We start from the raw sequence: 16082 nt of genomic DNA, 5'->3' as shown, positions 1-16082 counted from the left end.
TACTTGTGTCTATTTTTCCACAATCTGCTGTTAATCGTGTCTGCTTTCCTAACGATACGCCCCGTGTCGGCTGCCCTCACCTTGCCCGGGCGCTACACACGCAGCCAGACGCCGGATGCTCACGCCTCATTACGGCGCGCAGTTCTGCGGATTAGCATGCCAGCCATTTGCACACAATCGCCGCCTTCATCCCCGCGCCGAATGCGCTCTCTTTCTCCGGCTGCGCCTGTTTACTCGCCGCTCTAACAATTAGCTCAGACCATTACGTCACGGCCCAAGGTGCGTCACTGTGGCCCCAATATGCGCAGCCGAAATGTTGCCGCCGAACGCACTCTCATCGACAGGAAAACGCTACATATACAGGGTGTTTCAAAAATCATCAGTATATTTGAAACTGCAATAAAAACTAAACGAGCAGCGATAGAAATACACCGTTTGTTGCAATATGCTTGGGACAACAGTACATTTTCAAGCGGACAAACTTTCGAAATTACAGTAGTTACAATTTTCAACAACAGATGGCGCTGCAAGTGATGTGAAAGATATAGAAGACAACGCAGTCTGTGGGTGCGCCATTCTGTACGTCGTGTTTCAGCTGTAAGCGTGTGCTGTTCACAACGTGCAAGTGTGCTGTGGACAACATGGTTTATTCCTTAGAACAGAGGATTTTTCTGGTGTTGGAATTCCACCGCCTAGAACACAGTGTTGTTGCAACAAGACGAAGTTTTCAACGGAGGTTTAATGTAACCAAAGGACCGAAAAGCGATACAATAAAGGATCTGTTTGAAAAATTTCAACGGACTGGGAACGTGACGGATGAACGTGCTGGAAAGGTAGGGCGACCACGTACAGCAACCACAGAGGGCAACGCGCAGCTAGTGCAGCAGGTTATCCAACAGTGGCCTCTGGTTTCCGTTCGCCGTGTTGCAGCTGCGGTCCAAATGACGCCAACGTCCACATATCGTCTCATGCGCCACCTCTATCCATACAAAATTCAAACGCGGCAACCCCTCAGCGCCGCTACCATTGCTGCACGAGAGACATTCGCTAACGATATAGTGCACAGGATTGATGACGGCGATATGCATGTGGGCAGCATTTGGTTTGCTGACGAAGCTTATTTTTACCTGGACGGCTTCGTCAATAAACAGAACTGGCGCATATGGGGAACCGAAAAGCCCCATGTTGCAGTCCCATCGTCCCTGCATCCTCAAAAAGTACTGGTCTGGGCCGCCATTTCTTCCAAAGGAATCATTGGCCCATTTTTCAGATCCGAAACGATTACTGCATCACGCTATCTGGACATTCTTCGTGAATTTGTGGCGGTACAAACTGCCTTAGACGACACTGCGAACACCTCGTGGTTTATGCAAGATGGTGCCCGGCCACATCGCACGGCCGACGTCTTTTATTTCCAGAATGAATATTTCGATGATCGTGTGATTGCTTTGGGCTATCCGAAACATACAGGAGGCGGCGTGGATTGGCCTCCCTGTTCGCCAGACATGAACCCCTGTGACTTCTTTCGGTGGGGACACTTGATAGACCACGTGTACCGCCAGAATCCAGAAACAATTTAACAGCATTAATAACAATTTAACATCTCATCTGCATGTGAAGCCATTCCGCCACACACGTTGTCAAAGGTTTCGAGTAATATCATTCAGAGACTACGCCATATTATTGCTACGCATGGGGGATATGTGGAAAATATCGTACTATAGAGTTTCCCAGACCGCAGCGCCATCTGTTGTTGACAATTGTAACTACTGTAATTTCGAAAGTTTGTCTGCCTGAAAATGTACTGTTGTCCCAAGCATATTGCAACAAACGGCGTATTTCTATCGCTGCTCGTTTAGTTTGTATTGCCGTTTCAAATATACCGGTCATTTTTGAAACACCCTGTACATTCAGTAAGAAACCACTCCTAACTGACCGCCCCTTCACGTCATGAAATTACGATCACTAAACAGTTGCGTACGTCACTCACGGGTACTTACTATTCGGAGTGATATATCAACACAAGGTTTTTCGCATTTAATAATACACCAGAAGGTAACTATCTAGCTGTGTGGATAGCATTCCACTCTTTCGTCAAGCGCCTCAGAAAACTACAACGCCGCCCTCCGTGGTCTCAAGGCACAGGCGTGGAATTAGATAGCGACATTACAGGATATTCCCGAAATAGAACAAAAAAAATCAAATGACAAAATCAATAGTAACAGGCAAAATTTAATGAGTAGATTAGAAGGACACACCGGTGAAACGATAGCTTTGTGGCTTAAGGAACAAAAACCTATTACTTGATACTAGTATTTGTATTATTAAGCAATTACTTTTTTATGGAATGATGTACTTTCTATACTGATTCGCGGCAATCCTACATGTGCGTACACAAAGGAGGTTGCTAATGACGCAGGTTGCAACGCTTGTCCTGAATTTAACAAAGTAGACAACAAGTGGTAGCAATCGAGAACAGTATTACACTAATCTAGGGGTTAATGAACGCAGTAATATTATCATTAACAACTACAACAGTTTTAGCTAAAACTGCAGTTAACACTCCCGCGAAAGAGCGTTAATTTTGAGCCAAAAGTCAGCAGACACAGTGTAGTTTCACTTCCACTTCAATGTAAAGGAACACTGATATAGTCAGACTGGCAGGAGCTTAAGTTACAGCAAAATATTTGTCCTTTTAGGTACTACTGCTGACTTAAATCTCTGTCTACTAATGTCGAACAATGTATGTTAGATTTGGCATCTTCACGTTACGTTAGCTCCCCATGTAGGCACCAAAAACACTGTTCGCGTATGAGCGTCTTGATTCTCAAGGGTGTTAAAATTCAACATCAAAAGAAATTCTGGACATTGTCGGGTCGTCATTCTAATGGTTCTCTCCCGTCATAAGGGGGGGGGGGGGGGGCGACCTTCGAAAATATACTTCTGCAACGGCATCTAATAACCTCCTCTCAGAAAGACGGCAGGTACAGGCCATTGTAAACGAGTCTCACGTGTATTCTGTTTATGTTCAGTTATTTACCCTGGAGCAAAGTCCCCTCTCTGATCATAACTGATTATCGTATTAAAGTTCTTTCGGAAAACACCTTTAATACAACGGGTCTAACCTTAGCGTCACAGCTCTATGAATCACTACTATGTATAGACTTCGAGTTTCTATAAAATTTTCCTACCTGTTCCATTTCGCGGGAAGATTCCTTTTTGCACTGGTTAGTTTTGTAGCTGGGCTAACAATCGGAGGGAAGAAGACAAGCAGACTAGCATCTTTCTCTCCAACAAAAGATGTACCACTAAATCTACCAGTGTCAGTATTACAGTACACCTTACTTTGGCGCCTGGGTCTGCTATTGGTTAGTTTACGTTTGCTCCCTGCCTGAAATATGTACTGACGAAGACGACTTTATCAGTCTCGAAATACTATACTTAATAGCTTACTTGTTGGTCCAAATGGACATCAAACATATTAATTACATTAGCTAAACCTTCGTCTATCAACAACTTATCCAGAACATACCCGGAAGTTGCCACTGATGATCGGAAAGTAGTGTTAAGACTGATCAAATGTGAAGAATATGATCCTTATAAACTCGGTTGTGAGCGGGAATAAAGATTCGTAAGAACATAACAGCAAAATATTTACCACTCCACTGAGCTACGTACTGCCGACGAGCTGAAATAAATGAGAGCTCTTTCGGACTGACACCGTACGTAGCGACAGCTGCGTAGTCTTCCATTTTGCATCGGATCACCGCTAGGTACGCGCCATGACAAAATAGGGCCATGCGACTAGTTTTAAAACTCCTGAAGTCCACATCCACCGAGACAAGACGTTTTAGAACACATATACATTCATAACAAAAGCAGGTTTGGCCGCATGATGAGTAATTTTGCTGCGCATAGACTGTTTCCGTTGAGCAGCAATTAAGACAAAGGAAAGGGCTGGTAGGTTAACATTCAACACGGCGGTGCAGCTGGCGTTACCTTCTTGAGGTGCTTGTTGACCCACTTCGTGAACGTTTTCTTCTGGATTGCATCTCGTTCGTCTGAAACAATAGAAACAAACTTGTTAGGCAAAATTCTCAATTCCCATGGCAACATTTCAGTGAAATGTTTATCTTTTACAGGGACAGGCGATAAAAATAAACTCTCTCACTACCATACCACAGTCGTCTATTCGTTAAGTAAATATTCAAAAATACCTGCCAATACCATTGTGTTTTTAGCAATAAATAAACAAAAGAGACTGCTTATGAAGACACGACTAAGTGTCTAATGCGTGTTATAAAAGTTGATCATTAGTTACTCAAAACATTTTTAATAGTCTTCTTCTATTATCAATACAAGTACGACGATATCAACAACACAGCAAAAACGGTTACGCAGCCAAAGCAAAAATTCAGACATGATTTGAAGAAAATACCTGCGCATGCAGTCGCTACTAAAGACTTTTATTAGTTGTATACAGGCTAACGTGTGCAGTGTCATTAGATAAAGATGATCAATTGCCCTCACAGGATTCAAGATGAGGTGATACGAATCATGTTTGACGCTCGTGGCGACTGCACTACTTGAACTCTAATCCAGTGACGTACTGCAGACATAATGCAGAGACTAAGAAAGAAAGTGAATCTAACGAGAGCGTCCTTCCAACGAGATAATGGAACATTAGTAAGAAATTTCACTGGCGTGTCATTTGGGATGTTTAGATAAACTATACGTATTCGCGAAGAGTGTAGTTCAAAGACTGGTACAGTCATTCTGTTTTTGATGTTACATTATCCCCGTAGAGCGCTTTTGGCGAATATCGGAACATGACTTGTACACGCCATAAACAACCTTTGCAAACCGAGAGAGGTGGCGCAGCTAGAACGCTAGACTCGCACGCGCTGGTGGTGGTGGAGGAGGAGTAATATTCAAATCCCAGTCTGATCATCCATATTTAAGAATTCCATTGTTTCCCTAAATCCATTAAAGCAAATGCCTCGACAGCTCCTTTAAAAAAGGGCCCGTTCTATTTATTTCCTCATACGAGTTTGTAATTCGTCTCCAGTGACCGCACCGTCCACAAGACGCTATTGCCTAATCTTCCTTTCTTCCACTTCCAATTCATGGTGCTCTGTAGGTAAGTATTTTAATAGCGCTCTGTATGTAAGTAATTTAATAGCGAAGGCGAGTAGCGTCTTTCGTCCCACTTCTTGTTACAACAGAGCCACGGCGGAGGAAAGTACATATGGCCTGGCGGGCACAGGTGGCGTACGTAAGAAGACTATCCCTAACTACTTGTATTCTGCTCAAAATTGTAACCTCGATAACACAAGAATACATGAAACCATTTGCCTGTTGTCAGGAACGGCACGGATTATTACTCAGATAGAAGACAACAGAATGATAGAGATGCAAATGATGGGAATTCCAGCCTGTGCAGTAAGAAAGCATCCTCTTTAACTGACTCAAAGACGTCATTTGTTTTAAATGAGTTTGTACTTAGATTTGCATCAGTGTTGTACACGTAGTGGACAAGAATTATTGCTGCTTTCACTTACTAAGAAGTTTTGTAAGAGGAAGCTCCAAACTGATAAGGCGCGTAGTATAAAATTAAACAGTTCAACAGGTATATTTTCAGTCATATTAGCAGTCGCAACATTCACACACAAACCATAATAAAGACATTTGTGATTAATTTAAGAACTGTGTCGAACCACCGTTCGACAGGGGTATCTACAGAATAACAGTGTTGGTGGCAGGTCTCGCTTGCAGTCAGTGATTGAGCGGGGAGAAAGGACATGAAGACCACGAGTGAAAACTGATGTCGAGTGTAGTTCCATTCGGACTTAGTTTATCGTTTCGACAAAAGACATCTGGAAGCCATTAAACTGCCGTAACGTAAACTGGAGGATATCGTGTCTGTGATATGTTAACGGACGCTCTTACGTTCGGCTCGCTACTACACGCTTATTGGAGACGAAGAAAAGTAAAGCGGTCATCAACCCCGAAACTGACTCGAATGTTACTGTGCCTTATTGTCACAATTTGGGTTAACTAAAGCCTTCGATTCCGCCTGTCGGTTTCCACCTAAATTAACAAAATAGCTGATAAACGACTAATCTAAATCCGATGTGTGTAACAAACGCACCATAAGACTAATTAATATTCATGACATTATATTCGATGACTTCGCCAACTCTCAACCACTCCGTCACTTCTCAACCTAGCCTCGATCTACACTACAGATGAGTATGTGATCATAAACTATACTCTACAGAGTACAGGTGCATAACAAATATTGTCGGTGTTCTGTTCGCTTTCTTTACGCACATGTACCAACCGCATGCCGCACTGTTCGTCTCGAGTCCTAGTAGAGGCCCAAATATAGGCATGACCCAATAGTCACAAGTAAGAACAGCATTATCAGCTGCGGAAGTAGCCGTACGTGACACAAACGACTTAGGACCGAAAAGGGATCGAAATCTGAGACTTTGAATGTGCGATTTGCGCCTACCGATACGTATGGGTTATTTGATTACGGACGAAAATTTCGTAACAAAATAATTCAATAAATACTATGGCAACTGGTCAGAAACTTTAGTAGTTGGGCCTCCGAGGACCCAATTAAAGAAAATTATGGACACCAAGAAAGAGCCATATGACAGGAACGAGATCAGGTTCAGAAAGTGAAAGTTCCGTGGAGACAGCAAGGCCGCTTGCAAAGGTAAGAGGACTTTGTACGGAAAGGTAAACTGCAATCCCGAAGCGCAGAGGCGTAGCCTTGCTACTACTTGCCGAACGCTGTTTGCGGACACACGCCTCAGCGGTAGCTTTTGCGAGGCAGCTGTCTGCAAACAGGGGGCTGGTCGTCTGCAAACAAAACGGACACTACATTATCAGCAGCAAGCCGCCGCGACAGGTGCGTGCGGGGAGTGCCAGCGACGTTACAGCCCGAACCGGCGATGACGATTCAATGTTTACCTCACAGCGTGACAAGCAATTTCTCGTCCCAGTGCTTTTGGAGATGTTGCGACATATTTGCGCTGTTAAACGCCCATCCACGATAGCGCCAAAAAAGCTGTTCAGTACGACGAGTTGTGCGCAGTAGTACGGACTACTGTGTTCGACAAAACATTTGGAATTCATTGTATCCTAAGAACTTGCCAAAACAAAGGACACATGACCAGAAACCGGATTTACTGTAACTAAGGTACCCTTCAAATACCAGACTCAGTTTCGTATTTTACCAAAGCTAGCTTCTTGCTTTTAGTATGAACGGTATGGGTTTTCAGGTTGGAACATGGCGTTGCATACTTGGAAAGGGTGCACAATTGAACTTCCATTTATAGATATCGCCATTATTGTATTTCGTTAATGACGCCATAAAAGCTTTTCTAACAAAGACCACGGGGAGGGTGCAATGGTTTTAGCGAAGGAGATTGCGATTGATTTCTGTAGAATGTAGTTTTGTCTTCTTACTGTTCATGTCGGTGGAAGAAAGGAATAGAATGAAACTATATCCTATTCCCCTCGTATAGTGTCAAGAGGACTGTCGAGTTAACATACACATACATACATCGCAATCCACGATACGGTTCATGGCGAAGAGTACCTTATACCACTACTAGCCATTCGCTTTCCCATTTCACTTGTAAATGAACAGAGGAAAATCCAACTGTCTATATGGCATCGTATGAGCCCTAATTTCTCTCGCATTCGTGGTCCTTATGCCAAATATATCTTGGCGGCAGTAGAATCGCTCTGCAGTCAGCCGCAAATGTCGCTTATCTAAATTTTCTCCATAGAGTATCGCGAGAAGAACATCGTCTGCCCTCCAGGGATTCTCCGTAATACTATTGTGTTGATCGAACCTACAGGCAACGAACGCAGCAGCGCGCCTCCAGATTGCTTCAATGTCTCGCTTTAATTCGGCCTCGTGGGGATCCCAATCCTCTAACAGTACCCTCGAATGGATCGTACTAGCGGTCTTCTTTGTAGGTGAGCAACATTTTCCTAACATTCGCCCAATAAGACGAACATTCCACTTGCCTACTACCGCCCTTATGCGCTCGTTAAATTTCATATCGCACTGCGACCTTACACCTAGATATTTGATCTCTGGGTCTGTGTCGTGCAGCGCACTACTGAAATTGTATTCAAACATTACAGGCTTGTTTTTCTTATTCATTCGCTTTAACTTACGTTTCTCTATGTTTAGAACAAGCTGCTACCGATCACTCTAAATAGAAATTCTATCCGTGCCATCCTGTATCATCCTACAATAACTCGACAACACTTACGCTTACACTACAGTGTCATCGGCAAATAGCCGCAAGTTGCTGCTCACCCTATCCGTCAGACCGTTTATATATACAGAGAACAAGAACGGTCCTATTTCATTTACTCGGGGTACCCGTGGCTATACCCTTGTCTCAGATTAACACTCTCCGCGTCCAGGACGACGTACCGACTTCTATTATTCAGAAACCTTAGAGAAACTCATATCTAAGGAACTATTCCGTATGCCCGACCTTCGTTAATACTCTGTATACAACACTTTCCGGAAATCTAGAAATAAGGAATCTGCCCGTTGACCTTCATCCATGGTTCGCAAGATATCGTGCGAGAAATGGGCAAGCCGAGTTTCTTAAATCCGTGGTGATTTGCAGGCAGATGTTTTTTTGGCTCTAGGAAATTATATTCTAACTTAGAATATGTCCCAGAATTCTAGAGGAAACCGATGTTACGGATATCTGTTTGTAATTTTGCGGGTTCGTTCTTTCACCCTTCTTACAAACAGCAGTGCCTCTGCTTTTCTTCCAGCTGCTTGGAACTTTGCGCTGTTATCCACACCTCTCTTCCACACTATCACATTTCATGATGCACTGCGGAGACGTTTGGAGTTTAAACCAGCCACCTGGAGTGCACTCTGTGATAAAAAACTGCACGGCACCACGAGATCACTAGCAACGAAGCACAAAATCGCATGATAATGGTCAATTCGCTACAGGTGATCGAATGTCGTGGGGTGTTTTCCCATACATCTTTTGCCCAGCAGCGATGGTAGAGAAACAAGATATTTCCTATAGGCAATGATTATTCCAGTCTCACCATGATGTTAAGTCTACCTGCTCACTATTTTCTGAAATATGCATCAGTGGACATGTGATCTTGGAAAATACAAAATCTAATGAACGAGATTCTCCACTTTCTTATACTGTGTTTTTTTAGTGAACTTAAAGTCTGCAGACAACTTGGTGTAACGAATAAATCTTTTCAGACAATTAAAAACAGACGCTTGATCCGTCTCAGACTACATATTCACTTATAGCTTTTTTTACCTCTGCCAATCATTTGTACACGCAAAAATTATCGTTCCACCGCCGTTTTGTGTTCACATTGAATTTTACATCCTCCTGTAAATGTCTGGGTGCGTCAGCTCAAAGGTCGATGTAAGGCAAGGGTATACCACCTCTATTGTTATGTCCATGTCTATTGGGGCGCTGCGGTTGATGGCAAATTTACCTTTAATCACGGATGCCTGTCTTACCGAAGACAACGAGGTGCTAAGTTCGCCTAAGAGTGATACTCCAGCTAAGTTTCTCACTTCTGTAGCAGTGATCGATCAGTTATTCGGCAGAAGCGCTACAGTGGAACGCCGCACGAAATTACAGTTCAATTTGCCACCGGTCTAGAAATCATTTGGGATCGAACAGCAGTTCAGCTGTACAAGGAGGGCAAGTGGGATCAGTCGTGGTGCTGTCAGACAAATCATGCCGCTGATGGCCTGCAGTGATTTAAAGAAACTACAATAAAATTTGATCTGGAAATCTGGAGGGTGACTGTGTGGACCCGTCTACTCGCGAATACGAAAGAAAGAAGAGAGAGAGAGAGAGAGAGAGAGAGAGAGAGAGAGAGAGAGAGAGAGAGAGAGAGAGAGACTTACAAGTCCTAGTGAGCATGGAGTTTTGGTCTGTCAGGGAGGTAGTATGAACGCGATATTGTGCAGCAACCAGGCAACATACGATCAAATGGGAACAGATTATCAGGGAGAGCGGCATGGACTCCCGGATCTAGTTGAGGCTGTGTAGTCGAGAGAAAGACGCTTCCTGTGCGACGACGCAGCGATCGCGTACCCGCACAACACATCACGCGCTTCTAACGAGAACGACCGACTTTCCCTTTACCAGTAACCGTGCCTCACGTCAGTCGACTCCCTCGCGAATGTCGGAGGCGAGAACTTCGAACACAACAGCGAACACGTTCAGCTTCCACTGTGAGTATATTTTTTAAGATAGGGTGAAATGTTTGAATTCCAGAACGAAATTTTCACTCTGAAGCGGAGTGTGCGATGACATTAAACTTCTTGACAGATTAAAACTGTGCGCCCGGACCGAGACTAACTCGAGACCTTTGCCTTTCGCGGGGAAAAGTTCTAACAACTGAGCTACCCTGAGTCCCATTCACAGCTTTACTTCCTCCAGTACCTCGTATCCTACCTTCCAAAACTTCACAGTTCTCTGCGAGACTTGCAAGACTAGCACTACTGGAAGAAAGCCACTGCCTGGAGGATGTTTCCAGAATAAAGTTTTCACTCTGCAGCTGAGTGAGCGCTGACATGAAACTTCCTGGAGGATTAAAACCGCGTGCCGGACCGTGACTCGAACTAGGGACCTTTGTCTTGCCCGCGAAAGGCAAGGGCCCCGATTCCAGCCTCGCTCCGGCACACCATTCTAATCTACCACGAAGTTTTACGTTCGAATTGAATGGCAGGAGTAATTATTTGTATTTATATCGAGGCATTCTAATTGTGCAACCTATCATAAAAGTAGGACCACCAGCGTAATAGCGTGTTGGTCCACCTTTGGAATGCAATATAGCAACGGTTCTGTGTGCGTTCGATTACTACCCCAAGTCTCATACAAGCTCAGCTGAATGTCCCCCATACCGTAATACGGACGCTACCAACCTGCGTCCGCGCCTCAGAGCATGTTTCGGGCAACCGTTCGCATTGATAACCTTGTGTAACAAGAAATCTGACTCACCCGACCAGGTGACAGGTCTCTATTGATCCACGGTTCAATCTCAGTAAATTTTTTCCCACTGCAGTCGTAACTGATGATGTTGGTCGGTCACCATGAGAACACTTGGGGATGGTTTGCTGCAGAACCCCACGTTACACAATGTTTGCCGAACTGTGTGCTGCGAAACACTTGTGTCTGCACCAGCATTCTAATCTGGCGTCAAATATGCCACAGATCGCCGCTTATTCCGCTTTACAAGACCGCCACGCTCTGTGATTACGCTTGGCGACTGCTCTTAGTTTCACCCTCCTTTGACCACTTGCTATAGTTACGACAGTAGCACGCGAATAGCTTCACCCCTTCCTAGATGCTCTTTTCCAGGCGCCTGGCCATAACAATCTCCATTTGTCCTAGTCGTTTACGTCAGTGCATTTCCTATCGCCGCTGCTTCTCTCAAATGCCTTCTATACCGCGGCACGCGCCCGCGCCTCCAAGAGGCGGCATTCAGTCTCGCGGTGGGCAGTGGTCATACTGATTTGGTTCCACGGTGTAGATCAGGTGGTGTTCTAAAACCAGATTTATTTACAAAACTACTACTCATGTAAATAGACTGGTGAAACTAGGCGCTATACTTGGTTAAGACAAATTGGAAACGTGAACGTCCTGTGTAGTCGTCGACATCAGAGACCGGACTATGTCATTCCAGGCGACTGACGAGTGTGATTTTAGCGGTGGGATACTCTGACGTCAGTCGCCTCATCGACCCACTCAGAGGCAGCAGGGGCGCCGTGCCGGCAGCCGACGACGGGTACAGCACGCTTCTGCTTTGTACCTCACACAAACGTCTACCTCCATCTGTGTACGTTACTCAATGTAAGGAATGTCAGTTTGGTGTGTCAGATCCAGGCTGGCATTGCAGAAAACGCCACGCAAGGACGATATATGTGGAGTTTGATTTCAAGGCAAGTAACTGAATTTGCATCCCTGAAACAAACTCGTCACTCCGTTTGTTTTTTTTGCTACGGCGCACCATCACGTCGGAATAAATATCACACAGGACAATGGCTCGCGTTTTGTGACACACAGAGGACAAACACAATTTACAGGGTTCACCTGGCATCATTCATGCACAGCACGTAAAACGTACCTAAATGTAAGTGACCAAGATATTTTATCCATAAATACATACAATTTCAAAAAAATCGACTTTGTACTTTACTCTTATTCACACAACTAGGTTACCATATAATAATAATAATAATAATAGACTTTTGCGTACTGTAATCTCGTCTATTACAATAATGATTGCTATTATTATCTTGGCAACGGCCTTGCCGCAGTGGATACACCGGTTCCCGTCAAGTCACCAAAATTAAGCGCTGCCGGGCGTGGCCGGCACTTGGATGGGTGACCATTCAGGCCGCCATGCGCTGTTGCCATTTTCGGGGTGCACTCAGCCTCGAAACGCCAACTGAGGAGCTACTCGACCGAATAGTAGTGGCTCCGGTCAAAGAAAAACCATCATACCTACCGGGAGTGCGGTGTGCTGACCACACGCCCATCCTATCCGCATCCTCAATGAGGATGACACGGCGGTCAGATGGTCCCGATGGGCCACTTGTGGCCTGAAGACAGTGTGTGTGTGTGTGTGTGTGTGTGTGTGTGTGTGTGTGTGTGTGTGTGTGACTAATTTTATTTTCCAATTGCGCTCAAGTTTTCAGTTTCTGAGTTAGCCACTGAAGAACAGTCTCCAATTTCAATAATAAACTTTGAAAAGAAAAAGAGGTCTGTCTTACGACGATTGGAAAGTTTTAAATATGCATCACTCAATTTATAACATCGGAATAGCAATGAAGTGTGTAAACAAACGAAAGTATTGCTTTTATTTTATCATGATTGATATCAGGGTCTTATAGTACAAAGTAAGCCTAGATCTTCTATTACAGTTACATCTGCAACTCGATATAAATGTTTACGAATTAAGACAAAGCAGATTGTATGTTCTCGGCGTTTCCTCTAACAAAAACACCACATATCCCCTTCGTCAACACAAATATTACTAACAAAAGCTGCGTTCTGAAAAGAACGTACCCATATGGTTCCTATTAAGCTATGTTAGTGACGATTCGGATCGATAATTCGAAGATGCAGACTTCAATCCGCAATTTACGACAAATTAATGTGATGTCTACATACTTCGATTTCATGGCGAAAACAGGAGCTTGTGCTGAAGTCTGGATTTAATCTACAACTGAAAGTTGAAGGCTCTCGTCCTTCTCAGACACGAATAATTTGCTCATACGACAGGACGGTGTTTAGCAAAACATTACAGTGTTCAGCTGTCCCAGGGCCGTGACTCGTTCGTGTCTGGGGCTGCAAGGGGAGTGTTTTATAAAGACGGTACAGCCCATAAATCAACTGTCCGTGGGCGGGGACGGCGACTCTCGTTAATTGGGGTGGGGTGTGGCGGTCGGATGCGCATCGTGGACAAGGGTAGCTTCACTGTGCTGCTTGACGGTCTACGATCACCACCAGGGCCTTTCGGGGCACCTTGCGCTAAATCACATTTTCTCGCAAATATTAGCCGACACAGTTGTTGGTTTCTTTTTGCAGGCAAATGCTAAAACATACTCTTCAGGAACGCTTTGTAGCGAAATTTCATTAGCTTCAACTGGACGAGATAGTGCGCGTGTCCACTACAATATCGAAGCCTGAAACCGAACAAGTGTGGTTTTAAAATACGGAGATGTCTGTTCTACAGCCCCTCAATGTCACTTATATATAAAACTCGGTATCTGTGTGCAAAATAAGTCTGAAAATTAACTAACCTGAAGACAAGAGTAGTAGAAATGGTTCAGGAACGGTACTGTGTAACAGACAACTATGAGCAGCAGTCACAAGAGCCATCGAAGACCTATTATTACGCACATTCCATAAGGGCGGCATGTAGAAATACCACATTTTCGGTGTATCCGCAGTACAGTAGTCCAATATGAAAAGCCATAGAGATCACACTATTTTTATCAATTCACTCTAACATCACATTTGCACTTCGATAACGAATAAGGGAAGAACGTAATACAACACTGTATATTCTGTTTCGGTAAATACGAGTCTGTAACTACAGGATGTGTTAGTACATATTATTTTAAGCAGACGTTTTGTTTTTTACCCAATAACACCTCGTTTATAACTGTGATGAATTTGCTGGTTATAACTGTCTGTTACATGTCAATTTTTCTTCACAGCGACTTGTGCATCTGCTGTCTTTAGAATAGTTGACTTTCTAATGTCGATTGTAGAACAGACATGTCATCCATCATTCGGCTGACATTTTTACTGGGCACCAACGAAAAGCCAATAGTCGGTCGGAATCTGCGCTAAAGTACCGAATAAGTGCCTAGTTTCTTAATCAATAAATACTCGTATGTCCATAAAATCCGACAATTAAACACTGATAGCCAACAGAGGAGTTTATGAGTATGAACATCACTAGTGGTGGTGAGGTATTGGACTTTCTCGTACTGCGCATTATTAACAAACATTTCGTTCGATATATCATTAGCGAAATGTTTTAACCTGTAATACTTCAGTCCTGTCTCCAGGGCTTCTTTTTTATTAACGGATAATGGCCGAATAAAATTAGCACGTGACCCATTAAATGATCAGTGTCTTCATCAATTAAACGTAATGTCAAGGAGATAAGATTAGAGTTTAGCGCTCCGTCGACAACGAAGTCATCAGAGACAGATCGCAAGCTCAGCATAAACGGAAGCGGCGGAATGGAAGCTGGTACGGTCCTTTTCAAAGAAAACATCCCAGCATCCGACTTAAGCTGTTTACGGAAGCCACGGGAAAACTAAGTATGGCGGTGTACACTGTGACTGTGTGAATCTAGTGGCTTAACCAATGCGCCTACACAAGCGTTGGATGACTATATTGACTATTATCTGAATTGCATAATCTATGGTGTTATAGATGTGAGAACCCTTTTTACCTGCACACACACACACACAAACACACACCTTACTTAACAAATACAATAAAACGTAATTAGTGATGATAAAATTGTTGGATAACCTTGGATAAGCGAATCACGAACCCCATTACTCCTCTAAATTAGCGTGTGTCTTACTAGCAGGGGCATTATGAGTGCGTGAGGAGGGAGGCAACGTACCGCACCGCGCACAAGCGTTATGAGCAGGGGGCTTAACAGGGCCACGCCCATCGTAAACACAAAAGGCGTCCGTTGAGGTCTGTCTTACCCACTGTTCTGATGTCTACAACACTTCGCGCCGATTTTTTATACGAACGTTGTTGTTCAACTACCAATTCAGAGACAACTATAACGCACAAAATTGTTCCAATAGAACAATACTTGGGAGGGTAGTATCATTCTTCCTCCCGGTGAATTACTTTGCTTAGCAATTCTTATCCCCTGCTCTCCATATCAAAATGACTCAGCACGTTAATCTCTTTGACTTGTATTATATAGATTTAAGATTTAAGAGAATTCAGTGTGTATTTCTACCCTGCACTGTGTGAAACGAGTCTACAGTTCATTACAGGAACGTTGAACAGAGACTGCGCAAGCTCCTGAACAAATAAGACTGTTTAGCCGTAGTTCAAAGTATTGAGTCTACGTGTCGACTACCCATTTCCTGAAGGAATGTACGTAAATACAGCAGACATATCGTAAACAGCAGTACGTTTGCGTCACTGTCTATGTTTGAATGTTACCGTGCGTATACGAATACCGGGCAATACGAGCTTATGGAGCAGCGCAGAAACTGTGGCGTCACAAAACAAAGCTGAAAACCGTTAAACGAACACATTTTTACAGCATACAACATATCTCGCAGTAAACAATTTGCTGTAGTTTGTTAAACACAAACAACTCATTATTATTAAAAAAAACACACAGACTCATGCAAAGTGTTAAATTCATTAAATTCAAAATACAGCCCATTTAAGGATCGCACAGTGATTATCGTTTAAAAAATCGATCCGTTATGGTATGTAAACTAGATGGTATCTCTAACACCGGTCATACCA

General features: G+C 43.7%; 1 protein-coding gene across 50 annotated transcripts in view; it reads right to left on the bottom strand.

The window, feature by feature from the left end:
- Positions 1 to 16082, bottom strand: part of LOC126279005 (microtubule-actin cross-linking factor 1) — a 485047-nt gene that overhangs the window by 382812 nt on the left and 86153 nt on the right. For all 50 annotated transcript variants that reach the window (XM_049979354.1, XM_049979337.1, XM_049979346.1 and 47 more), the window contains exon 2: positions 4000 to 4061. In XM_049979354.1, coding sequence (XP_049835311.1) covers positions 4000 to 4061 — 62 coding nt within the window. The remainder of the gene's footprint in view (positions 1 to 3999; positions 4062 to 16082) is intronic.

The sequence above is a fragment of the Schistocerca gregaria genome, chromosome 6, assembly GCF_023897955.1.
Source record: "Schistocerca gregaria isolate iqSchGreg1 chromosome 6, iqSchGreg1.2, whole genome shotgun sequence".
In the NCBI taxonomy this organism is placed as follows: domain Eukaryota; kingdom Metazoa; phylum Arthropoda; class Insecta; order Orthoptera; family Acrididae; genus Schistocerca; species Schistocerca gregaria.
Note: the sequence above shows the minus strand (reverse complement) of the source record. Positions and strands in the feature narration are given on the sequence as shown.